Source organism: Oryza brachyantha, chromosome 6, assembly GCF_000231095.2.
Source record: "Oryza brachyantha chromosome 6, ObraRS2, whole genome shotgun sequence".
In the NCBI taxonomy this organism is placed as follows: Eukaryota; Viridiplantae; Streptophyta; class Magnoliopsida; order Poales; family Poaceae; genus Oryza; species Oryza brachyantha.
Genome location: NC_023168.2, coordinates 15,892,842 through 15,918,188, shown reverse-complemented (window position 1 = coordinate 15,918,188; position 25,347 = coordinate 15,892,842). Strand labels below are relative to the sequence as shown.

Genomic DNA, 25,347 nt, shown 5'->3' with positions numbered 1-25,347 from the left:
ACACGCGGCCCTCACGTGCGCCTCCGGATTTCCCAAGGCTTTTGCCGTACGACCATCGCCCAAATGTTTAAGCTCGTCGTCGTCAGAACGGCCGGGTCGGGTGCCGGTTAATTTTGGGGCTTCGGCTAGCCACCGACAGCGTCTCTGCCTCGTCCATGTATCGCCCAAATTAAGGCCGTGTTTAGAAGAGATTCCGGCGGCGGTAGCTTTTCTCGGAATCCTTATATAGTCGTAAACGGTCTAATTCTTACTTTGATTTTAAGTATTATGGCTGGGTTTGAAAGTGATGGAAAAACAGGATAATCATACAAAATGAAGGTATCTCATTAGAGAATGATTAATTAAGTATTATTCAACCATTTTACGAAACCGAAATCGAGTGACCACAATCCTTCGGAACTTCTGAAGGGAGCCTTCGAAACATCGGAGCATTTTACTTCTCTTCAGAACTTTCAAAAGAGACCTTCAAAACTTTCAATGGTTTATAGAACTGAAACTCAGGCCACACAACTCTTCAGAACTTCCGACGATTTTACAGAACCGAAATCCAAGTACACAAGACTATTTTAGAAGTTCCAAAGCTCCCTTTGTAACTTCGAGTGAGCACAACACGACTTCAAAAAGAAAGAGAGACACTTGAAAAAGATTCAAGCAGTGAATTTCTATATTTCATTAAAACAACCCTCTTCGTAGAATGATATTCCTAATGACTCAAAAATCACAACACAATTTTAACGATTTTGTTCTCTTTTCAACACGGGCATTGCAACGACTTCACCTTCACGAGGACCAATCTTATCCTTAACATAACTCACATGAACATTAATGCTCGTTAATAATTGCCATTAATCACTAAATAGATTTGTGGCGGTGGGCCTAGATGCACTTTGACAACAAACAATTAGACCAATAACGACCGAGTACATTACCCCAATTTACTAACTCATATTCCCTCGTTTTCTGCAAGCATCCTTAGAGCATGTTCAATAGTATAGCCACTGGCTCCAATTTGTCTATAGTCAATCTAATAGCCAATTATAATAGTTATCTACAAAACATCAATACATGGTCGCACATGTCATACACAAATTTTGTCTTCGAGCCCGTGTGAGTTGGCTACAAATTAGTAGCTCATATCTCTTCTCTTATCTCTTTAAAATATGGTTATAGCTGGCTTATAGCCTGCTATTGTACCTGCTCTCACTGAACTGCTAAACATGTGTTTTTTTGGCAAAATAGTTCTATAGGCAAGCTACTTAAAAATCATATGAATCTATTTTTTTAAGTTTATATAGCTAATAATTAATTAATCATATGCTAATCCAGTGCTATGTTTTACGCGCCGGTTACGAAACCAACAAAAGAACATGACCAACATCAATTTATGTCTTGTACACTCAAGAACAACATATGAAACAATTCAAAAATAATCTCTCCAACTTAAAAGCGGAGACCTTCGTTCTCTTACACACCCACCCCCATGACATAAAAAACCACTGTTTTTAACAAAAAAAAGACTAGAAAAAATCAAATGATTTATATAAAAATATATTTTCCCTATGGATATGTGCAATCCATCATCAATTATATAATTTGTTACAATATATGGGTATATTACTAGTAAGATAAAAGACACCGAATACTCAGGCACATAGGAATAATTTCATCCCCTTCCTGTGGCTTGGTTGATCGAATCTTGCAACTCAACGATGCATTGGTTGATGGGGGTCATCTTTTCGCTTTTGAAGAAAAAAGTTAAATGATATATTTGCAAATAAAAAAATGATGTATAAGTCAAGACTAAAAAATAAACTATGATTAAAAAATATAAAATCAACTTCAAATTAAATTTAAAAATTTAAATTTTAGATTATAAATATAAGCAAAAGCGAAAACAACGGCGGCAGGGAGTGTCCACTGGGTACTGGTCTACTAGACCATTAACGGGTCGGGTCTTGCACCATTAGAGACAACAATGCAGCCCACTAATCGGATGGCCCAGAACTCATCCCGTGCCCCGGGATTTTGTCCCGTGCGGGTACAGCCAGAAAAGGATAAAAACAACCTTAAAAAAATGTCACTTCGGGCTAAAATATTTCTCTAGATGCCAGACACGCCGGGCTACGAGCTATAGGTCCCGTCCAAAAATTACTTTCTTTTTCCACGTCCATTCAATCTAAATTATTTTACCCCTCCCTATTTCTTCCCCCATCATGTTCTTTTCTGGGACTACATGTCCTCCTTCTTATGGACATTATTATGTTTGCTGAAACTACTGTTTATTAGTAGTCCCACCATTTGATTTGATTAATTCCCACCTGTCATGTACTACTACAATATAGGTTTGACACGAACTTTGGTGATATAACTGTGTGGTTTATAACAAAACAATTCATTCCATAGTTCATACCATGTCAAACATTTTCCCCCACTAATCGATAGCATTCTTGAATCTTGATATTCATCCAAGTTTTTATCATCTTGCAGTTTAATGCTTCAGGTGACTGATTTCTCTTGAACTAGGCTGAACACTTTAGTTTATCAATTAATCAGAAGAATATTTTACACATCAATTTTTTTCCATGATGATGACCAACTTCACACACAAAGCATCAAAACAAGAGGCAAACACATTATGCAAGTACAAATTGCAGCAATTTTTCCTTTCTTTAACCCACTTCCCCAAACCCACCCACCTCCACCCCCTTGGAAAGCTCACCTCCTGACCAGGCTCCCAATTTCTTTACCTCCCATAGTCTCCTGTGCACAATTACCACCCCTCTTCTCCTTTTCACCCTTCTTCACACACACCATGGTAAAAAAGAAAAGAAAAGAGAAAGAACAGAGTAAAAAAAGAGGAAAGCACAGTAAATAAAAACAAAGGCATCCACCACAACCCCATGTGTGACACTTTAGACCAAACCAATGGGGTTGTGCCTGATGGATGACCCATGAGAGAGAGGGAGTGTATTAGGAAAAATTTAATCACCGTTTAAGAATCCCAAAACTTAGAAATGGGTGCTTGCTTGCCTCCCATCTCTCTCTCTCATTAACCTCTTTTTTTACTTTAAACACACTCCCCCATGAGATGAGCAGGCAGCCTGCTTGCTTGCCTAGCTCCCAATATCATCAAATTTTTGCCCTTCCCAAGGAATCTCACCCCAGGTGCTGTGTATTGTCCATAGTGCCCATGGGTTTTGGGGAACTGGCTGTGAACATGAATACATGACCTAGGTTTGGAGGGTAAATGTGATAATTAGTTGGAGTTTAGGGATTTGCATAGTTGGGATTAACGATAAGCGGTTTTAGGTTATTGGTTGGAGGGTTGGGCTGGTTGTTGCCGATCCCGATGGGTACCCATGGGCTTTTGCTTGGTCTCTGGGGCTGCTAACCCAAAGGCCCGGCCCTTCGTTTTTTCTCTTGCGTACCTTAAAATGTGAACTTATAGAGAAAAATCAATTACTCATTTCATCTATACGTTGTCATATTAGTATCATATTTTGTCTCTGAGACAGTTTTTTTTATGAAAGTTATGGTGTCATCCCTTTGTTTCGTGTGACGTGCATGAATGGGTCGGTCCACCACACAGTGTGCCAACCACTCATCGTTCTCATGCAGATAAAATCCCTACATTATTGTTTCCTAAGACGATATTAGTACAAGAATTAAATGGACTATGGGGAGTTTGGCTATCCTTGGTTTGGTGAAAAAACTTATCCGCCAATGATATATAGATCTATGGAGTTTTCCCTATATTGTTCTATCATATGCATCGAGTGATAATGTTGATTGGTTATTGCTACCACGACTATTGTTTTTTGAATAAGACAAACAATCACCCCTAAATGATACATAATTTCCCTTAGAAAATTATGTCAATGGCTACATAACTATCCCAATGAACCTTTGGCTAATACTCCCTCTGATTTTTTTTGACGCCGTTGATTTTTTGATCTACGTTTGATCATTTATCTTATTCAAAAAAATTATATAATTATTGACTATTTTATTATGATTTGGTTTATTACCAAAGTAACTTTAAGTATTATTTACAATTTTGTATATTTGGACAAAATTTTTGAATAAAATGATGGGTCAAATATAAATAAAAAGTCAACGGCGTCAAAAGAAAAGAGAGAGAGAGTAATATTTTCTGTCATAGGCAGGACTGGGTTTGTTCTAATGCTTAGGAAACATTTATAGGTTTGGATTAGGGGCGCATTCACTTGCAGCGTCCCGTGAAATATTAGGCCCAGTTCAGAAGAGCACCAAGTAGAGGCCTAATGTCGAGTACCAAAACAAAAAACTAATAACGCTTATGCAATGGTTGTATTAGGAAAACACTCATATCGCTTCAAGAAATTTAGAATTTAGACCGGACTTTTATTTTCTTGTGGAATACAATCTTGAAGAGCTAAACCGTTGATATATACTTGTTATATAAGACAACTTAGGCCGCGTTCTTGCCCCCATGTAAGTTAACTTGTCCGCCTCATTTTCCGTGCGCACGTTTCCCAAACTGTTAAACGGTATATTTTTTACAAAAAATTTCTATAGGAAAGTTGTTTTAAAAATCATATTAATCTATTTTATATTTTTTAATAATTTATAATTAATTAATCGTGTAATAATCTATTACTATGTTTTCCATGCCACACATAAGTTAACTAAGCCCCCTTGCCCGAACACGGCCTTAGACTGATCTCTAATTAAAAAACCCAAAACAATTACATATAGTTAGTACGACTTTGTAAACCTTAGGCACCATGATTTTTGGAGGCCTTATGCGGTCGCCGACCTCGCACGGGATCCCGGACGCCCCTGGCATTCACGAGTAATAACTGAGCCCTTTTATTTGTTTTTTCTGCGTATAGGCTTTCCAAACTACTAAGCGCGATGTGCTTTTGCAGAAAGAAATATTAAAAGTTGCTTTAAAAATTAAATTAATATATTTTTCAAGTTTATAACAGCTAACACATAAATAATGATGCGTTAATGACTTTTCTCACCTTGCGTGCACTAATTAGCCCAACGGCATCCTGAAGTTGCGAACACATCCACTGTACGAAAAGTAAACGCAGAATTAACCATACTTCCAAATACCAAATAACACATACATACACCTAATTTCTTGCTACCGTTAAGAGTCACAGGGGAACATATTTATTACTAGCCGCAGGAGAACGTATTTATAGTCGCGGGATGTATTTACAACTTTATAATAAAAATTTGAAATACATTTACAATCACAGTAGGTTTGGTTGCTATTAGCGTCTTGAGTGCCACTTCCTCGGTTTTAGAAGGCAAGGTGTTTTGTTTTTATGATAAATTAACCAAACTAATATGAGTTTAGCAAACTTATAGAAAAATAATGATATTTTTAACACCAAACAAATATATTATAAAAATTATACTTAATGAAATTAATTTAGAACCCTAGATGTTACTAACTTTTAATAAGCTTAATCAAACTTGCATAAGTTTAGTTTACGATAAAATCAGAACACCTTACCCTCTTAAACAGAGGGAGAGTAGTTAAGGATCGCATAAGAATATATGTATAACTACTAATTACATTAAATATGCGTATATATGTCTACTTGATCAATATTTACACATGGACATCTTATAAAAATGGGTTGACGGAGCATCATTTAGCCTACACAGCCCAATTGCAGTTTGTAATGGCAATAATAAAAGGCAATCTAGTGAAAGTGTGCTGCTTAATTAGCAGAAACAACCCCTATTTTCCGGTGCTTTTTCAGATACAATACTACCCCGTTGTAACTAAATGGTGTCACCTTATCTTTTTCGTTTGTGCTTATATTTACAACCAAAATTCATATTTTGAACCTTAAATTTAGAGTAGATTTTAGGGTTTTTCACTTTAGTTTGTTTTTAGTCCAAACTTATAGATCGCTAAGAACACGTACATAAAAAATTTATTTACAATTTATTTTTTATTTGTTAATATGCCGTTTGATTTTTCAAAAGCCAAACAACCACACATGTATGTTTTTAGAAGACTAAAAGTTTAGAAGACGGTATTACTAGTAGGACCCCATGTTTTCTTTGATCCAACAATGGCCAATAATCACTCATCCACTCGTGATATCTAAGCAAACCCTGGTTTGACCTATGCTCTCCAGTGATTGGCGGCCATGGATATGGAAAGGGAAGGAGGTCTAGCAATGACCAAACCAAGAAGCTTTTTCTCTTCTTTTTATTAGGCGAAACTGAAACTTTCCTCAAGGCCTAAACACAACAGGAAAGGCTCATTTTTTCTTTTCGATTAGGGAGGCTGACATGTAGGCCCCACCCCAAGGTTGGAGAACGGACAAGGGGGTGCGGCTAGCCCCAAGCTCACATGGCACGGCTGACGGCTCTCCTAGGTTTGCCCGAGTAAGATTTTATCCCGGATGCAATCCCCCACACCAATGCCTTTTGTCACTAGGGAGGTTTTCACGTGTTTGTCGCCATGATCTCCTGCATCTTTCCTGTTAACTGTAGTTAACATACACCCCCATCTTTTTCTTGTGCTTATACTTACTTATAAGTCAAGATTTAAATTTTTAATCTTAATTTAAAGTTAATTTTAGGTTTGTTATTAAACTTTATTTTTTAGCCTTTGGTTTTTATATCGCCAATAGCACGTATATAAAAGTTTTATTCATAAATTATTTTTAAAAGCAAATATGTCTTGTTTTCTTTTTTTCAAAAAAAAGCCAAACTTAACAATTACCCTCAATGTTACAATTACCCTCAATGTTCTACTATCATAGTTGCAAAGAAACATATTTGCAAACGAACTCATCTTTTGGCTTTTCCATAGAAAAAAGTTTACAAACAAAAAAAATATGAATAAAATTTTTATATATGTGTTCTTAGCGATCTAAAATCAAAAACTAGAAAAGTAAGCTATGATAAAAAAAACTCAAATATCAACTCTAAATTTTAGTTTAAAAATTTAAATTTAGACTTATAGGCATAAGCGAAAGTGAAAATATGAGGGTGTAAGTTTCGTAAAGAGGTTTATCATCATGCAAAAAAAATGGAACATGCGAGAAGTACCTCCAAATACTTTTTGGAGCGTACACAATCATGTCTATTACAAGTTTGTATTTGTATGGGAACATAATCTTTTTTTAGTGGAGAAAAGTCTTTTTGGTGGATCATATGTGAATTTTGGTTGCTACTTAGGGTCCCTTTGGACCAAAGGATTTGTATGGGAATTTGATAGGATTCAAATCCTGTAGGATTTTTTCTCCTGTTTATGAAACTCTTTGAAACAAAGGAACTCTATGAAATTTCTAAGGAAAGGCACAATGCACGTAGATTTTGCTGAAAAGTTAGCAAGTACTCAAAACTCTTAACAATTTCATTTGAGTTTATCTATCTCATGTAATTTACACGGTCTATTCAAATGACTATTATTGGTTTTTTCTTTGCAATCCTCTGATTTACACTTGCATCTGTCAAAAGTACCGTATTTTTCCTATTTATCCAGTTTTTCAATCTTACATTTCCAAGCAGTCCTTAGAATCCAGCTGATAGGGGTGATCAGGTGAGTTTCATCCTAGGCAAGGAGAATACTAGGGATGTCAACTAGCTGAGTTCGAGAGAGCTTGTCTACTCAAGCTCGAGCTTGAGCTGGACCTATTCCACCTTCGAGCTTCTAAGCAAGCTCAATTTGAGCTCGATCGAGCTTGAGCTCAGTAGTCCGTTTGGTAGTCACCACTATAATATATATTTTACTGACAATCTCTTTATAAATATAATTATTTTTTAGTTAATCATATTAATTAAACATTAGACAAGGTAACAATATAGATATATGTTATTAGATACATACTAATGTATTTATATATTAGTTTATCAATAAACAATAAGTTATGCATAGTCAAACTTATTAGAAACTCAATCGCAACTCGGCAAAGCTTGCGAGTTTAGGCTTAGGCTTAAACTCGGCTTGTTTCGAGCTCGAGCTACTCGCAGGCCTCGAGCTTTTTAATTGCCCTAGAGAATACTAGGATTGTCTAATAGGATTATACATTGGTGGAAACAAATGGCTTGTTTGGGTTTCGAGGAAGAATAAATGATTTCTATCCCTAAAGATTATTTCTATGCCACGTCAAATAAAAGATTATTTCTATGAGTGATATCTGTTTTTTTAAGAACGAAGTATAGGAAACCAAAGAATTGTTTCTTTTCAAAAGCTAAGAGAAAACACATGAAATTTTACATTTATCCAAATCTTTTGGAAAATCTCCATGTATTGATGTGTGAACAAATTTCTACTACCTCCATTTCATAATGTAATATGCCTGATTTTTTCGGTTGCAATGTTTAACTATTTGTCTTATTCAAAAATTGAGTACAAATATAAAAAATGATAAGTCGTGCTTAAAGTTCTTTTGATAATAAAGTAAGTTACAAGCAAAATAAATGATATTTTTATAATTTTTCAAATAAGACGAATGGTCCAACGTCGCAAGCAAAAAAGTCAAACATCTTACATTATGAAACGGAGGTAGTATTTCTTTACTTTTTTGTTTCTATGCATTAAAATTTCTCAAAACTAACAAGCCTTAATATTACCTTTGCATGGAAAGTAATATGGAATCATCACCAAAATATTGGCCATTGCAATGCAGAGGGCCAATCAAATTCTCTCAACTGTAAGAACCATTAGATTGAGATCATCTAATATTAATTCCTCTGAAGTGGTCACTGATATATGGGCCTAAGAGATGTGGGACCCATATATGAGTGACCATGTCATGAATAAGAAGTAAGTAAGAGGAACATGTCCCAAACCATCATGCTTGTTATTTGTGTACACACGCTACAACCAAACAAGAGATGGAGAACCTCGGGCTCGTTCGCAGCTGTCTGTGCCAATGAGTCTAATACGACACGTAAAACAAATAAAATGATTAGACACGATTAATTGGACATTAGCTTTTACAAACATAGAAAATAAATTAATCTGATTTTTAAAACAACTTTCATATATTTTTTTATTTTTTTACAAAAGATGTACATTATTTAGCAATTTAGGAAGCATGTGCATGTAAAAAAGAAAAATTTTACCTTATGTGTCACTTGCGAACACGCCCTCAGCTCGAAGCCTAGTGTCAATCTCATGCTCCATTTTAAAAATAAATTTTTGTCCGGTCTAAATTTCGAACAAGATTTTCAAAAGAAAATCAAACTGTCGAATTTTTGTACAAGGAAAATCCTCAAACAACAAATTCATTCCTAGATACTTACACAAGAAAAACCGTGACTTTTTCAGCTGAAGTTCTATCTACCCCTTGTGATGCCAGTAATTAATTAAAGGGTTTATTAGATTCATCCCATTACAAATATAATAGTTTAAAAAAAATGTCATTACAGTTCACCTAACTGGAAATATGTCATTGCAATTCTTCTTCTCTCAGGAACATGTCATTTTATACGCCTTGTGAGCATTTGAATCCACATATAGACCAATGTTTTTCCCTATCAGCTAAAATACCCTTGTTCCATCTCTTCTTCTCTTGTAATAGAGGAAGGGATGCCCCTAACCACACCCCGGCCATCCTCATCACCGCGCCGGTCGACTGCCCTAGTCGTTGTCGCGTTGGTTGGCCACCGCCGTCGAATCCAAAGGTCGCTGCGCTGGCCGCTGGCCGCCCTCATGCCACACCATGCTAGCCAATCACAGTCATCGCCATCGCCTCTGCCGGTCAGCCCCCGCCCCCACCGGCCAGTCACGATCGTCGCTGTCGCTTCCACCAGTCGGCCATGGCTTTGTATGGGGAGATCTGGAGAAGGCATGCTCATCTTCGCACGGGGAGATCCGGAGAGGGTCAATGCTTCTGGGTCAGCGGTGGCAGCGTCCCGGATAGGGAGGATCGGCCACCCACAGTCGTCGCCGTGATAGCTATCCACCTGCTGCCGTTGACTCCGGCCACTCTGCTCAGCCTGACGTCTACTCTGCTCAGCCACGTGCCATCTCTAGCATTGAGTATTAGGGGTATTTTGGTCAATACGAAAACACATTAGTTTGCATGTGGGTCCAAATGCTCTCATGGCGTATAAAATGACATGTTTCTAAGGGAGGAAGAATTATATTGACATATTTCTAGAGTGACATCTTTATAATAGCACAAATCTAATTAACCCTTAATTAAATCAACCGAGCACGCCTCTATAAATCCTTCCAAAGCACACTCACGAGGCGGCTTACTTGTTCTCGCAAGAACAGGAAACGAAAAAAAAAAAACTCACACTAGCAGTAAAAGTCCAAGCAGCAAGTGCCCAAGACTCCGATTAAAAAACTAAACACACTCATCATCATCAGCAGCAGCTAGGCCCCGACCTATCTGAGACGATCTCTCATAGCCTCCATTAAGTACTCCTCCAGCCCCCCGAGACGCGCAATAACACCAAATCCACCGAGGTTTTAACCCTAATCAACTTGGGGGGTTTAGGCAAAACACATTACTAATGCTTCTTGGTGAAGCAGAGTGAAGTGAAGGAGAGTGAAGTGAGGCTCAAGTGTAGCAGAGGCAGTGGCAGCGACGACGCCTTCGTCTTTCTTTCTTGCCCGGCGGATCGATCTCCATATGCGAGTTGGGGTGAGGCGCAAGCAACTCCAGCTCAAAGCAAGCTGCTGCAGTGCTGCTGCTTCTTCTTCGTCGTCGTCGTCTTCCTGCCTCGCGGGTTCCTCACGCACTAGTATTGCTCCCCCCCCCCCCCCCCCCACACATGCCTCGCCATCAGGCCTTCGGCTGGGGCTTTTGTAATTAGCAAGCAAGGTTCTCTCATGTCGTGAGGTTGCACTCGCAGGTCTAGATTAGAGGGGAGGTGGGGAAAGTTTTGGTCTTTTGTTTATCTGGTTCTTGTGGGGGTTTTGTTTTGATCGGTTGGGGGTAATGGCGCACCGGGGCGGCCGGTTCTTGGAGGTCGCCGCGGCGGTGCTGGTGGTGGTGGTGGTGGTGTTGGGGGTGGCGGCGGTCAGGCCGGTGGAGGGGCTGTCCGCTGACGGGAAGGCGCTGCTGTCGCTGCTTCCGGCTGCGCCGTCGGCGGTGCTGCCGTCGTGGGACCCCTCCGCCGCGACGCCGTGCTCGTGGCAGGGGGTGACGTGCTCGCCGCAGAGCCGGGTGGTGTCGCTGTCGCTGCCCAACACCTTCCTCAACCTCTCGTCGCTCCCGCCGCAGCTCGCTTCGCTGTCGTCGCTCCAGCTGCTCAACCTCTCCACCTGCAACATCTCCGGGGCCATCCCGCCGGCGTACTCGTCGCTCGCCGCGCTCCGCGTGCTGGACCTCTCGTCGAACGCGCTCTACGGCGACATCCCCGACGCGCTCGGCGCGCTGTCGGGCCTCCAGTACCTGCTCCTCAACTCCAACCGCCTCACCGGCACCATCCCGCGCTCGCTCGCCAACCTCTCCGCGCTCCAGGTGCTCTGCGTCCAGGACAACCTCCTCAACGGCACCATCCCGGCGTCGCTGGGCGCGCTCACCGCGCTCCAGCAGTTCCGCGTCGGCGGCAACCCGGGGCTGTCTGGCCCCATCCCGGCCTCGCTCGGCGCGCTCTCCAACCTCACCGTCTTCGGCGCCGCCGCCACCGCGCTGTCCGGCTCCATCCCGGATGAGTTCGGGAACCTCTTCAACCTCCAGACGCTGGCATTGTACGACACCGGCGTGTCCGGCCCCGTGCCCGCCGCGCTCGGCGGGTGCGCCGAGCTGCGCAACCTGTACCTCCATATGAACAAGCTCACCGGGCCGATACCGCCGGAGCTCGGGAGGCTGCAGAAGCTGACCAGCCTGCTGCTCTGGGGCAATGCCCTGTCCGGGAGGATCCCGCCGGAGCTGTCGAACTGCTCGGCATTGGTCGTGCTCGACCTGTCCGGCAACCGGCTCACCGGCGAGGTGCCCGGGGCGCTCGGCCGGCTCGGCGCGCTCGAGCAGCTACACCTGTCGGACAACCAGCTCACGGGGCGTATCCCGTCGGAGCTGAGCAACTGCAGCAGCCTCACGGCGCTTCAGCTCGACAAGAACGGCCTCGCCGGCGCGATCCCGCCGCAGCTCGGGGAGCTCAAGGCGCTGCAGGTTCTGTTCCTCTGGGGCAACGCGCTGTCCGGCACGATACCGCCGTCGCTGGGCAACTGCACCGAGCTGTACGCGCTCGACCTGTCCAAGAACCGCCTCGCCGGCGGCATCCCCGACGAGGTGTTCGCGCTGCAGAAACTCAGCAAGCTGCTGCTTCTCGGGAACGCGCTCTCCGGGAAGCTCCCCCCGAGCGTCGCCGACTGCGCGTCGCTGGTCCGCCTCCGGCTCGGCGAGAACCAGCTCGCCGGCGAGATACCCAGGGAGATCGGCAAGCTGCAGAACCTGGTGTTCCTGGACCTCTACTCCAACAAGTTCACCGGCGGGCTCCCGGCCGAGCTCGCCAACATCACGGTGCTGGAGCTGCTCGACGTCCACAACAACAGCTTCACGGGGGTCATCCCGCCGCAGTTCGGGGAGCTCATGAACCTGGAGCAGCTCGACCTCAGCATGAACAAGCTCACCGGCGAGATACCGGCGAGCTTTGGCAACTTCAGCTACCTCAACAAGCTCATCCTCAGTGGCAACATGCTGTCTGGGCCATTGCCCAAGTCCATTCGGAACCTGCAGAAATTGACCATGCTGGAGCTGAGCAACAACAGCTTCTCCGGTCCGATACCGCCGGAGATCGGTGCACTGTCCAGCCTCAGCATTAGCCTCGACCTCAGCTCGAACAAGTTCACCGGCGAGCTGCCTGACGAGATGTCCAGCTTGACGCAGCTGCAGTCACTTGATCTCTCTAGCAATGGCTTGTATGGTAGCATCTCGGTGCTGAGCGCCCTCACCAGCCTGACATCTCTCAACATTTCGTACAACAACTTCTCCGGTGCAATCCCGGTGACGCCGTTCTTCAAGACATTGTCGTCGAGCTCCTACATCAACAACCCCAACCTATGTGAGTCCTATGATGGGCACACTTGCGCCTCGGACATGGTTCGCCGGACAGCGCTGAAGACTGTCAAGACCGTGATCCTTGTCTGTGCGGTCCTGGGCTCGATCAGTCTGCTGCTCGTTGTGGTCTGGATCCTGATCAACAGGAGCAGAACACTTGCAGGCAGGAAGGCGATGAGCATGTCGGTTGCGGGTGGCGATGACTTCTCGCACCCGTGGACATTTACGCCGTTCCAGAAGCTGAACTTCAGCGTTGATAACATCTTGGAGTGCCTGAGAGATGAGAATGTGATTGGCAAAGGTTGCTCAGGTGTCGTGTACAGAGCTGAAATGCCGAACGGGGAGATCATCGCCGTGAAGAAGCTTTGGAAGACGTCAAAGGAGGAGCCGATCGACGCGTTCGCTGCTGAGATTCAGATATTGGGGCACATCAGGCACCGGAACATCGTCAAGCTGCTTGGTTACTGCTCAAACAAGTCTGTTAAGCTCCTGCTCTACAACTACATCCCCAATGGTAATCTGCAGCAGCTCCTGAAGGATAACAGGAGCCTGGACTGGGATACCCGTTACAAGATCGCTGTCGGGGCAGCGCAAGGGCTGGCCTATCTGCACCACGATTGCGTCCCGGCGATACTCCACCGGGATGTCAAATGCAACAACATACTTCTTGATTCGAAGTATGAGGCGTACTTGGCTGACTTTGGGCTGGCCAAGCTGATGAACTCCCCCAACTATCATCATGCCATGTCACGCATCGCCGGTTCGTACGGATACATTGCTCCAGGCAAGTCATTTCTGCTTCTAATATTGTATTTATCAATTATCTGCATGCTCTTTTTTCTTGAAAATCTACACATGAGTAGTAGTAGAATGTAGTGTACAAAGACAGCAACAGTTAATGCCATAGCTTAATGACTCTTTGGGTAATGCAGTTATCTAAGAAAGAATCTTTGACCTGCAGTTGCTTTGCTTCTAGTAATCTTAACCTTGCTCTGATTCCATGTCTCCATGACCATGACTAGTTGATTGCTTGTAGTTTAAGCAGGTGAAACCGATCGCTCTGACTAGCTATTAACTGCCAATGTACTTACCCAGCTACAAGTTTCTGAAATCACAAGCATCTACTCGTATGTCCATTGAAGCATATTATTGACTTGGAAGCTGTTGCCTGAAATGCTTGGCTCAAAATTACGTTGATCTTCTTAACCACACAAGAAATTTGTCTTGACATACAATCTCCCCGTTTTTTCAGAGTACGGCTACACGACGAAGATCACGGAGAAGAGCGACGTGTACAGCTACGGCGTGGTGCTGCTGGAGGTCCTGAGTGGCCGGAGCGCGGTGGAGGCGGTGGTGGGGGACTCCCTCCACATCGTGGAGTGGGCGAAGAAGAAGATGGGGAGCTACGAGCCGGCGGTGAACATCCTGGACCCGAAGCTGCGCGGCATGCCGGACCAGCTGGTCCAGGAGATGCTGCAGACGCTGGGCATCGCCATCTTCTGCGTGAACCCGGCGCCGGCGGAGCGGCCCACCATGAAGGAGGTGGTGGCCTTCCTCAAGGAGGTGAAGTGCCCCCCCGAGGAGTGGGGCAAGATCTCCCAGCAGCCGCTCATCAAGCCCGGGAGCCAGCAAGGCTGACATGAACATCATCATCAACAATGCTGCTTGTGTAGAAGCAGTAATGGAGATTGGAGAATTCAGTGGCTCAGCAAGGGGAAAAGGAGGAGTAGGATTTTGATGAGGTGCAGCCTTTAGCTAGCTTTCAGTTAGGGGAAGAAAGAATTTCTTGTACAGCTCCAAATGGCGTCGCGGCGCTCATTTTGGTGAACTTTGAAATGCGCAGAATTCTCACGGTTTATTTGTTTGCTCCTGCAATACATCACCTGTGCATTTTTTTTTTCGGTTTACAGAAATCTGAAACATCAAAAATCTGATGAGATGTGAGCCTACAATTTGCAAGTGTAAGCCAGGTAACTCCTGGAAAGGAAAAGTATAGACAGGCCCATCACCCATGCATGATCGCCGGCCGTCTCCGTGCTCCCTGGACGCCGGCATATACGGAGCCGAAGCTGCGGCCCACGGGGGTACGCGTCAAGCTCTCGCCGTTGGCTGGGAGTGGGTTGCTGGGTGGCCGCGTGAGTAGGCATGGTAATGGATTAAATGGGTTGGTTTTAATTTGGCTAATGGATTAAATGAGTTGGTTTTAATTTGGATTGTGTTTGGTTGAGTGTAAATGGATTGTAGATTGGTATGGACTGAATTTGATTAGGTTATTTTAGATTCTAAATAGATTTACCCCGTAGAGGGTAAATGGATACTTTAATTGAATAGCTAATGGATAAAATAATAGATATACGTAGGACCCATATGTAGAAATCGATTAAAATTTGCACAAAGTTGCTTTTATACATAACGGATCATTTCACTAAATTTTAGTCAAATTTGATAAACTTTTATAGTGTAAACGTGAGTTTTAAAATTTTAGGTCCGAGTTTATACATATCAAATAGTGCATCTATTTTGCAAGAGTGGATTAAATCCATTTTAACCAAATGGGTTAGTGCGGGTTGGACTAAAGTCAAAGTTAGATTGGTTTGGTTTAGATCCCAATGAAGAATAATTGGTATGGGTTGATTTGGTAGACTAATTAGAAAAGAAATAGATTGAAACGGATTTGGATTGGATTACGATCTACTGGCAGGCTTACGTGTGAGTGAGCAGTGAGCTCGGACTCGACTCGACGTGCCATGCCTGCCCATACTGCTGTCATTCCACCTGTCAACTCGACGAATTGAAGATGGTGACGGGTGGTCATGGTTAGGGACGCACATTGCTACTAAGTGGCGAGAACCTCTGACTCGCCACATCCACATGCACCGTGCCCTCATGAAGCTTCACGCATCCTGCAGAGGTCACAGGTGCTTCAAGCCAAAAAGCAGCAGCACAGGGAGGAGAGAGAACTTGGTTGCTAGATCCGGCCAAAAAGCAGTGGAGGGATGAAGCTTTGGTTGCTAGATCTTGGCCGAGATGCGCCGTCGCCGGAGCCATCGAGCGCCGTCGCCAGAGCCGCCGAGCTGTCGCCGAAGTCCGCCCCCGACATGTCGTGGTCGAGATCTGCAGGCCGCTGCCAAGCGCCGCCCCGTCCCCACCCCCCGACGCGCCCGCTGGTCCTGTTGTGCGCCGCCGAGAGCCGCCAGCCGCTGCCGAGGTCCGTCCCCGACGCGCGCGGCCGAGATCCGTCGGTCGCCGCCGAGCGCCGCCCCCCACCCCCCCGATGCGCGCCGCCGCTGAGCGCCACCCCGACGTGCGCCGCCGCCAATGCCAGGAGCCGGGAGCCAGGAGAGAGGAAAAGAAATAAAGACACCCGCCAACCCGCGCCGTCAAGCTCCGTCGCCATGCCGCCGGGAGCCGGGAGAGGGAGAGGAGATGGGGAGTTTTCTGGAGAGACGGAGAGAGAAAAAGAAATAAAAAATAGTTTGTGGGACCATGTGCATTATGGGGGAAATATCTTCGTCCTACATGGCATTTTTTTTTGGTTAAATCTCCTTCATCGAGTAGCTTGGACTGTATATGCCTTAGGGCTGAAAACCCGGTGCGGTTTCAGTGGGACTCTAGTATAAGGAGTCACACTATCACTATTGCGTAAATTTAAGGATCTAAATTTTAAGTGGTACTGTTTATAAATAGAAGATACTGTGTAATGTAGCAATAGATCTTAGCCGTTTACTTAAAAAAATATGGATGGTTACGATTGCATATTGTATCTAATGTGCAGTTTTAACTAAGACTACAATGGATTTCAATTCCTCAAGATCAGCCTAAAGCAGTTACTATTCTAATAATATTCTTATGAAAATGGTTCAAGTTTTCATATTTGTCAATTTAACTTTTTAGTGGTGACTTGAATACAACACTGATAGACATTAAAGAAAACTATCATATCTGTATTTTAATAGATAATACGACTTTTTATCATATGTTTTTTACCACTCATCTTATTTAAAAAAAAACTTACATATTTATCATTATTTTTTCTGATTGAATTTATTACTTAATATATTTTAATTGTAACTTACATGTTCATAAATTTTTAAATAAGAGGAATGGTTAGACATATGCCAAAAATCAATAATGTCATATGTTAAAATACAAATCAATTAAATTTAGAAATAGAAATGGTCAACGCAAGATATCATTTTTATATTATTCTTTCAGATACTGCATTGATATGGTCGGTAATTTGAATACATCCTTAGGCTGTTAGAGCATCTTCAACGGCTCCTCTAAATTTGATCATCCATATTTTTATTTAGATGATCATCTAAAATAGTTTCATCCTTCATATCTCTTTATACTCTATCAGATCATCCACATGTGACATCCTCTGTATTTCTTTGGAGGATGGAGAGAGATCATCTGAATATGAAGTTTCTCTCTCCTAATATGGATGATATCTAAACATAAATGATAGATGACCATTCTGTTGGAGCTCAATTTGTAATATTCATAGGATAGATGAGTGGTTGGGATGCTCTTTAGAATTTGTGAATTAAGATATCATTTTTATATTATTCTTTTAGATACTGCATTGATATGGTCGGGAATTTGAATACCTCCTTGGGCTGTTATGAATTTGTGAATTAATGGGCCTGATGGGCCTTATGGTCTGTAGCAAGATAGTACTTGAACTGACAAACAACACGACTGATCTGGTACTCTCTGTAAAAAAACGAATTCTCTGGTTTTCCTGTCCAACGTTTAACCATTCGTCTTATTTAAAAAAATTTTAGAAAATTTAAAAAAATTAGTCACATGTAAAGTACTATTTATGATTTATCATCTAATTAAAATAAAAATATCAATCGCAAAAAAAATTGAATAAGATGAAGAGTCAAAAAGTGAAAAGTAAAAAGTGAAAAATTGGTTTATTTTGGGAAGGGAGTACTCGTCTAGATTAGCTTCGGGGTAGCTTCTGCGACAACGGAACTCCTACTCTGCTTTCTGTACGTGCTTCGCAAATCATCATTTATGTGCCAACATACAGCATTCCCCAGTAATTTCCGTTGTCAAATTTCAATTTTAAAAACTATAACTAAGTCAAATAGATCATGCAGTGAAAAGTCGAACCGGTGGAGGGTGCTTTGTTTTCTATTTTGATTTACAAGATTAGATCTGGTTACGTAGCAAATGATGCAGTTTTTAATAAAAAAGATTATTTTTTTCTTTGCAGGTTACTTTTTTAATTATCCACTAGTTCTGTGCATGGGTTATTCTTCAGAACCCTGGTACGCAGAACTTGGTGGTGGTGGCGTATAACATTTGGAGAATATGGTCGGTTAGTGTTTTACCTAAAGACATGAGTGGCAATCTAGTCTTAGGATTGATGGTCCTTACCAACTTATGTTATATTTGTTTGAGACAATTGCAAATTTACCACTGGTTTAAAATGTTATTGTAAAATTATCACTAAAAAATTATAAAAATACCACTAGAACTGTCGTTCGAGTGCATCCTTGTAATTTAGAAAAAAAACCAGTGGCAAATTTATAAATGCCCCTATTTGTTTTTGTGTTTCTGGTGGTGTGTTGGGCTATGTGCATCTCAGCTATGCAGAGGCTAGAAATGTTCTCAGAATAATTATATCGCCTTGATAAAATTGATATAGCTCAATAAAAACTCTATTATCTAGAAAAATTACAAGATTAGTGAATATGATTAGCGTGCCAAATTGTTTACTACCTGCTATTATTAGTTGTGCCTGTGTATATTAGTTAGAAATCCTTATGAGGATTATTAGCTAATCAAGACACGAATATGTAAACATACAGAGAGAAAGACAACCAACAGAAGAAAATTTCACTTCTCAACTGTACTAAGCTTGTTCCGAATATCTCTTGTTCCAGATGTTGTACATGTATATGCCAGCTTTGTGCTGTTACTGATTTCCATCTGACGTTGTACATCTAGGACTAATAATAACAAAGAAAGACCGACTGTCATTATTCTTTCACTATGATTAATATTTAATATGTCAATTTCTAGGTTTTTAGCTCCTATAACTAATGTGGTGCTTTAAAGAGGAACGTACAATTTAAAGAGGAACTAGTGCGGTGCTTTGGGATGTGACAATATTTGAACAGCCACCTTAACTGTGATTTCTATGGAATATGGAATTCTTTCTTCTGTTGAATCCTTACGAGTTGATATTGTTTGACAGCATTGCATTTCTGCTGTCTTATTGAAGGTTCGATCGCAACTTACAAATGTTCCTTCCTTTCTGATATGCAGATTCCTGGCGACCCGTTGTTCCCGCTCGTCCAGGGCTTTCTTCCGTAAATGGATGTCCTAAAATACAAATAGAAGTGAGATACACAGGACGTAGTAAACATATGTCACCAACCGACATGGATCAAAACTTAGAAATATGGGCCCTTCGTTTGGCTTTTTCATAAAAAAAAACTAAGCGATAATATATAAATAAAAGTTTTATATATGTGTTGTTAACGATCTAAAATTAAAGACTAAAAAATAAACTACAGAAGTCCTAAATTTTTATATACATGTTTTTAAGGTTAAAATTTTAGTCGATAAACATAAACAAAAGAAAAAAAAAAGACAGGCTAAACCCTTGTGATAGATTTTGGGGTCCTTCAGTTTATGGGGCCATGAGCGACCGCGGCCCTGCGCTCGTCGAACACGTAGCAAAGGTGAAAGCTTCTTAGGAAAATTTGGTAGAGGGCAAGTTATATGCTCTTGGGCTAGAAGACACCGTATTTGTTAGGTTTGTATTCTTTGCTAGAAGACAGTGGCCGGAGGGTCCAGCAAAAAAGTGGCAATTAGCCAATAAACACTAGCGATATTATTTTATAATTTCTGTTATAATTGAAGAGAAATAACACGGGAAAATAACAAAATATCCAGTAGCAAATTTTCCAAAGGCTACTGCGGCCATGAAGGTGTTGGAGTCTACCGCCGCCGCTTCAAGCTCTGGCGACGCTGACCCTGCTGCCACACCATCCTTCTCCAGCGCCGCCTAAGCGGTGGTGCCTGGATGAAGATCGTTTTTAATTAAGTCGTGTGTTTAGGGCATACTCCATTACCTTCCGTTAACTGTTTAGTCATCAGTCGTCGGTTTAGCTTGCCTTCGCAGATCATGGGTACACTGTGCGTGGATGGATAATTAGGATTTGCTGAAATGGATGCTTATCTTACAGACTGATTCTTGCTGTCAAAACTTAGGTTTAGTTTTTATTTAATGTCGTGTTGGTTGTTACTCCTATTAATTTGCATGGCGTCTTCTGCAAATATTATGAAAGTGATTTGTGCTGGAACATAGGTGATGCTGTTTGGTATACAGAATCCTTAACTTTCGTCGGTTCCTATGGAATTCATATGAATTCATGTGCCCACTTTCGTTTGGTCGAGCTGTAAATGCTGTCCCCAGATGGCCAGATCAAGTAATATTGGTCCAATAGTTTTGGTCTTAATTGCTCTAGCTGGAACGCTACAAATTTGAGCAACAAGAAAGAAAGAAAAAACTGCTATACACAAGGAAGTAGCAGCGCCACACAGCTGCACAGCAAAATCGCAACCAATCTGAAAGTGAAATTGCATCTTTTTCCTCGACTCAGAAGTGAATTTGCATGTGTATGTTGCCTTGTCATCTGGTGCTCAGGCTCAGGCTCTCGCTGCTTGCCCACCCGTCCTGCACCTGCATGGAGTACTGGAGGTTCCAGATGACGTCCTCCATGGAGGGCCGGCTGCTTGGGTCACTGGCAGTGCAGTTGAGTGCTATCTCGGCCACCGTGCTCAGGGACTCGACGGCGAACGTGCCACGGATCGCCGGGTCGGCCATGTCTTTCAGCAAGTCTGGGTCTTCAGCTATGGCTTCACTTATCTGAGAGAGTACACCATGGTGCACAGGTTTAGAATCATGGCAGTGATAATCTTGCTTTGAGTGTAGCAGTAAAAAAAGTTTTTGAGTGCTTGCTGGTTTGAGGTGTGCTTCATTGTGAAGTGAAAACCATTCTCAGTTTACCTGAGTTTTCAGGGAATCCAGGTCATTTTGGGACCCTGTTGGCTTGCCAGTGATTACTTCTAGAAGAATTAGTCCAAACTGGTAGATGTCATCTTTGTCCGTTTGTTCTGTGCTTTGCACGCTGAAAACACAGGAACAATCATAATCATTTTAGTTCACAAGTTGAGAAGATTAATCAGATTGTCATTAATTCTGAAAGGTAGGTTGGGTGGCATCTCCGAGTTTCAACACCCAATCATTTAGGTTCAGGAAAATTGTCAACTGTTATAGTTTAGCAAGTGGGGATTTCATTTTCCATCTAAAAGGACACCGTACCTGCCAAGATCGTTGTCTTCAGATATGGCAAATGGGGTTTCTGAGAATATCTGAAAGATAAACATGGTTACAACTTAGCTGTCAAGGTGGGCAAATTAGGAGCTTCCCCAATAATTTATATATCGAACTTACCTTGCCATTCTTGCTAGTTGATATCATTGGGAGATTAAAGTTGCTAATTTTGGAAGTGAGTGTCTTGTCCAGAAGAATATTTTCAATGCTTAGATCATTATGAACAATGTCTGGAGCAGTCACATCATGCAAAAATTGGATCCCTCTGGCAACACCAATAGCAGCAGAAACACGTTGCGGCCATTTTAGCATCTCACGCTTCCTCCACTCTGCACATCCAGTAGAAAGATGAATTCACATACTTGCAGATATCTGGTGATAGTGCATAATGTCATAAACTATAGTTACCGGTTAGATGACTTCTTAGGGATCCATTTGTTACATGTTCAGCAACGAAGCATACTGAACTAGCAATATTAGGATTCTCTTGATCTTCAACAATGCAGTGACCAATGATGCTAACCAAATGGCGGTGTCGAAGTTTAGAGACTATCTCCATGTATTGGGTCAGGCTCTGAGGAGAATACTTCGGTTTCAGCTTCAGGCATCTCAGTGACACTCGCGAACCATCTTGAAGCTGACCGTTGTAATACTATCAGCAAAAAGGAGAATAAGGCACACATAAAGAACAAAATTAGTCCCAGCATAACTTTCTAGCAGAAAACTGTGCTGAAAATATGGCCAGAGGTCAATAGATGATAAAAACAAAAGTGGCAAGGTACTTAAAAGGAAATGAACAAAACAAGCATAAATAGCTAAAGTTGTGGAAACCAGTCAAAAAGGAAGCCTGAAGGTAATGTGAGTCAGTATGTATGTTTTTTCTCTCTTTTGCAAAAATAGTGCATGTCTAATGTATAGATGATGCCTTCAACATGTACTGGAAGAAAAATGATACTTGAGACAAGTGCATTTATGTAAAGTTTTGTACATACTAGGGGAGAAGACTATTATATCCTAATTACAATGCCTCAAATTTAAAATTAAAGTAATTGCTTGACGGTTAAAAGTAATCAGGGGGTGCCATGGTTCTTAGTTGCAAAAGGTTAAGTCCAATAAAAATGCATTCTTTTATATTGGTCCATAACCCTTTTGTTCATTGTATAAAGTGTGACAAAAAAAAGATTTGCTATCCAAATTCTTAAAGTATACTCTATTCCATTATGACTTGAGATGCAAAGGCCTGCAGTGAACCGTTTGAAAAGATGGAGATGGATTTTTACAATTTCCATTTGAGTTTACTAGCAAATAGACATGTTCAAAATATACTCAAAAGGAAAACAAAGGCAGAAAAATGTGAGTGGCACATATCAATCTACTATTGAAATGCATACTGTTCTTTGAATGGTTATTACAAATAGAATAGCATTTGTATGTGCATTTCGTGTCTTGTTTCCCTCTTTGAAGCTCGAAGTGATTCACTTCTGCATACCTTTGCAACAGGAGAACTGCTGATCAAGTTTGATGAACCAAAGTTGTTGGTTGCTTCTTGGAGCTCCTCAAGTGTGTACACACGATACGCTGGCACTTCCAATGTATTCACCCTTGCAGCTTGTGATGCATGCCCTATGACAATGTACATCATGTTAGCCAGCCAAAAAAGAATAAAAAAGATTGTTAAGTGATCACTAAGCCATTGCTCCTCGTTCTTTTCTTCTTTTTCTAATTTGATAATTGACTTTGCCACTTTTACTTTCTCAAAGTCTTCTTTGATCTAAGGAATAAGATCCAGCCCATGCTTCAGAACTCATAGTCTAAGCAAGATCCACACTAGCTAGCTCACTCAAAGCTACCTAATTACTACCTCACTAAAGTGGGTAAACTTTATTCAAAGCAGAAAAAATGCAATACAAACTAATCTTAATTGCTTCTAATTGGTAGTTCAGTTATTTGTATTTCCCCTTTCTATCACTAATCATATACCTTTCAATGAAGCCCATGCATAATCTTGTGTCCCCTTTTCATAATTAATTGAACTAAGACTAAGTACATTGTACTAATTGAAGCATGAAGCAAAATAAACAAATAAATGAAACGAATTAAGCAAAGAAATTGCATTTCTCCTCTTACTCTTATCAGCCGGAGTGACAATCCTCTGGGTCACCTTGGCCGGAGACTTGCCGCCATCCGCCGCCTTCTTCGCCGGAGTCGCCAGCGGCGACCTGGGCAAGATGGTCGCCTCTGGGTGGTGCCTCCTCGCCCTCCTCAGCACCGCCATCATCACAAGCGCAATCAGCGACGCGCCGGCGACGACACCGCCGACAATGCCGAGAACCATCCCGACCTGGCCGCCCTTCCCGCCTCCCTGGTCGCCTCCGCTCCCCTGCGTCGGCGGCAGCACGGCGGCGAGCGCCCCGGGGTTGCAGTACGTGCTCGGGCGCTGCAGCTTGGCGTCGCGGAAGCAGTTGCCCGCGTCGAGCACCGTGCGCGCCGACGAGTTGCCCCGCATGCACGCCGGGCGCGCCCCGGCGAGCAGGTTGTCCGAGACGTCGACGAACCGCAGCGCGTCCGCGCATGCCGTGCTCGCCGGCAGCTGCCCGGCGAGCTGGTTGCGAGACAGGTCGATGTACCGCAGCGCCGGTAGCGCGAAGATGGAGGAAGGGATCCACCCCTGCAGCCGGTTGCCGGACACGTCCAAGAACTGGAGCTGTCCCAGCGAGCTCACCGCCGCCGGAATCTTCCCGGTGAAGTTGTTGTTGGCCAGTACCAGCCGGACCACCGCATTCCCCACATCGGGGAACGCCGGGCCGAGCCTATTGTGGCCGACATCGAGCTCGTCGAGGAAGGCGAGGCCGGACAGCAGCGGCACGGTGCCGTTGAGCCGGTTCCGGGACAGCACGAGGCTCTGCAGCGAGTACATCCGGGAGAAGTGCTCGGGGACGGCGCCGTAGAGGTAGTTGGAGCTGAGGTTGAGCACCCGCAGCGCCTGGAGGCGGTGGAGCTTGGCGCCGGGGAGCTCCCCCCAGACGCCAAGCGCGACGAGCGAGAGCCGCGACAGCGCCGGGAGCCTGGTGAGCGTGGTGAAGAGCGCGTCGGCGGAGAAGTTGGCCGGCAGCGCGGTGCGCCACGCCGCGTCGGGCTCCCGGCCGCCGCGGACGGACAGCTCGGTGACCTGCCCGCCCGCGCAGGCGACGGTGAGCGACGGCGTGGGCGGCAGCGCGCAGAGGTCCGGCGCCCCCGTCATCGCGTCGAGCGCCGGCGGGAACCCGAGCAGGCGGCGCACCCAGAGCAGCGTCTTGGCCTGCGACGACATGAGCGGCTGCGCTGCCGCCAGCGTGGAAACACATAGCAGCAGCACGACGAGCACCACTGCGACACGCCCGCCGTACGACGAACAGGAAGCCATTCCCGCCGCGGCAACGGCGTACGGCGACCCAGCAATCGAAGGAAAAAAAAAGAAGCTTGGAACTCTGGTCAGCAATGGCGAACACAGGGTTAGACAGAAACCGAGAGCGCGTGCTTAGTTGGCCATTGGTGGGATGAGGAAGAGGAGGGAGAAAGGCGAGAGGCAAGTGGTGTGGGTGGCCATGGCCGACGCGCGCGAGGCGAGCGGCGAGCGATCGAGTCGAGTGCTTGCCAGCCAAACTCGCAGGAGTGGGGAGACTAGTAGTAACACTCCACTGCGAGTGCAACGCTGCCGCCAGATGTGTGACCGACACGTGGGCCCCATGTCGGGTGGGCCGTCCGTGTCAGTGTCACCTCCTCCGCGGGGGTCGCACGTGGCGGCGCGGTGATACGGCGGCGTGGATCGCATCTGGGCGGCGTGTGGCTGGCGGGTGGGGCCGAGGTGGCATGGCATGTGCGTGGCGGTGACGGGTGCGGCTAAGCGGTAGGCGCCACTGCGCCAGGGTGCGGTGCGGAACACCAGGACTCATGAGTCATGACCCCCGCGTATTATTATTGTATCAAGCTGACTCGTTTGTTTGTTTGTTAACGTGG

General features: G+C 43.8%; 2 protein-coding genes across 2 annotated transcripts; one reads left to right on the top strand and one right to left on the bottom strand.

Annotated features, from left to right (window-relative positions):
* The first annotated feature begins 10,922 nt into the window (after positions 1-10,922).
* On the top strand, positions 10,923-14,869 carry LOC102706013 (LRR receptor-like serine/threonine-protein kinase RGI5). Its single transcript, XM_040525179.1, has 2 exons — positions 10,923-13,770; positions 14,239-14,869. Exons 1-2 carry the CDS (start codon positions 10,923-10,925, stop codon positions 14,622-14,624), a joined length of 3,234 nt encoding a protein of 1,077 aa, XP_040381113.1. The 3' UTR covers positions 14,625-14,869.
* Positions 14,870-20,336: 5,467 nt separating this feature from the next.
* Positions 20,337-24,968, bottom strand: LOC102706017 (probable LRR receptor-like serine/threonine-protein kinase At1g14390). Its single transcript, XM_040525413.1, has 7 exons — positions 23,479-24,968; positions 22,841-22,974; positions 21,760-22,003; positions 21,472-21,680; positions 21,340-21,389; positions 21,025-21,145; positions 20,337-20,883 (listed from the first exon to the last, which is right to left on the bottom strand). Exons 1-7 carry the CDS (start codon positions 24,752-24,754, stop codon positions 20,647-20,649), a joined length of 2,271 nt encoding a protein of 756 aa, XP_040381347.1. The 5' UTR covers positions 24,755-24,968; the 3' UTR covers positions 20,337-20,646.
* Positions 24,969-25,347: the final 379 nt, after the last annotated feature.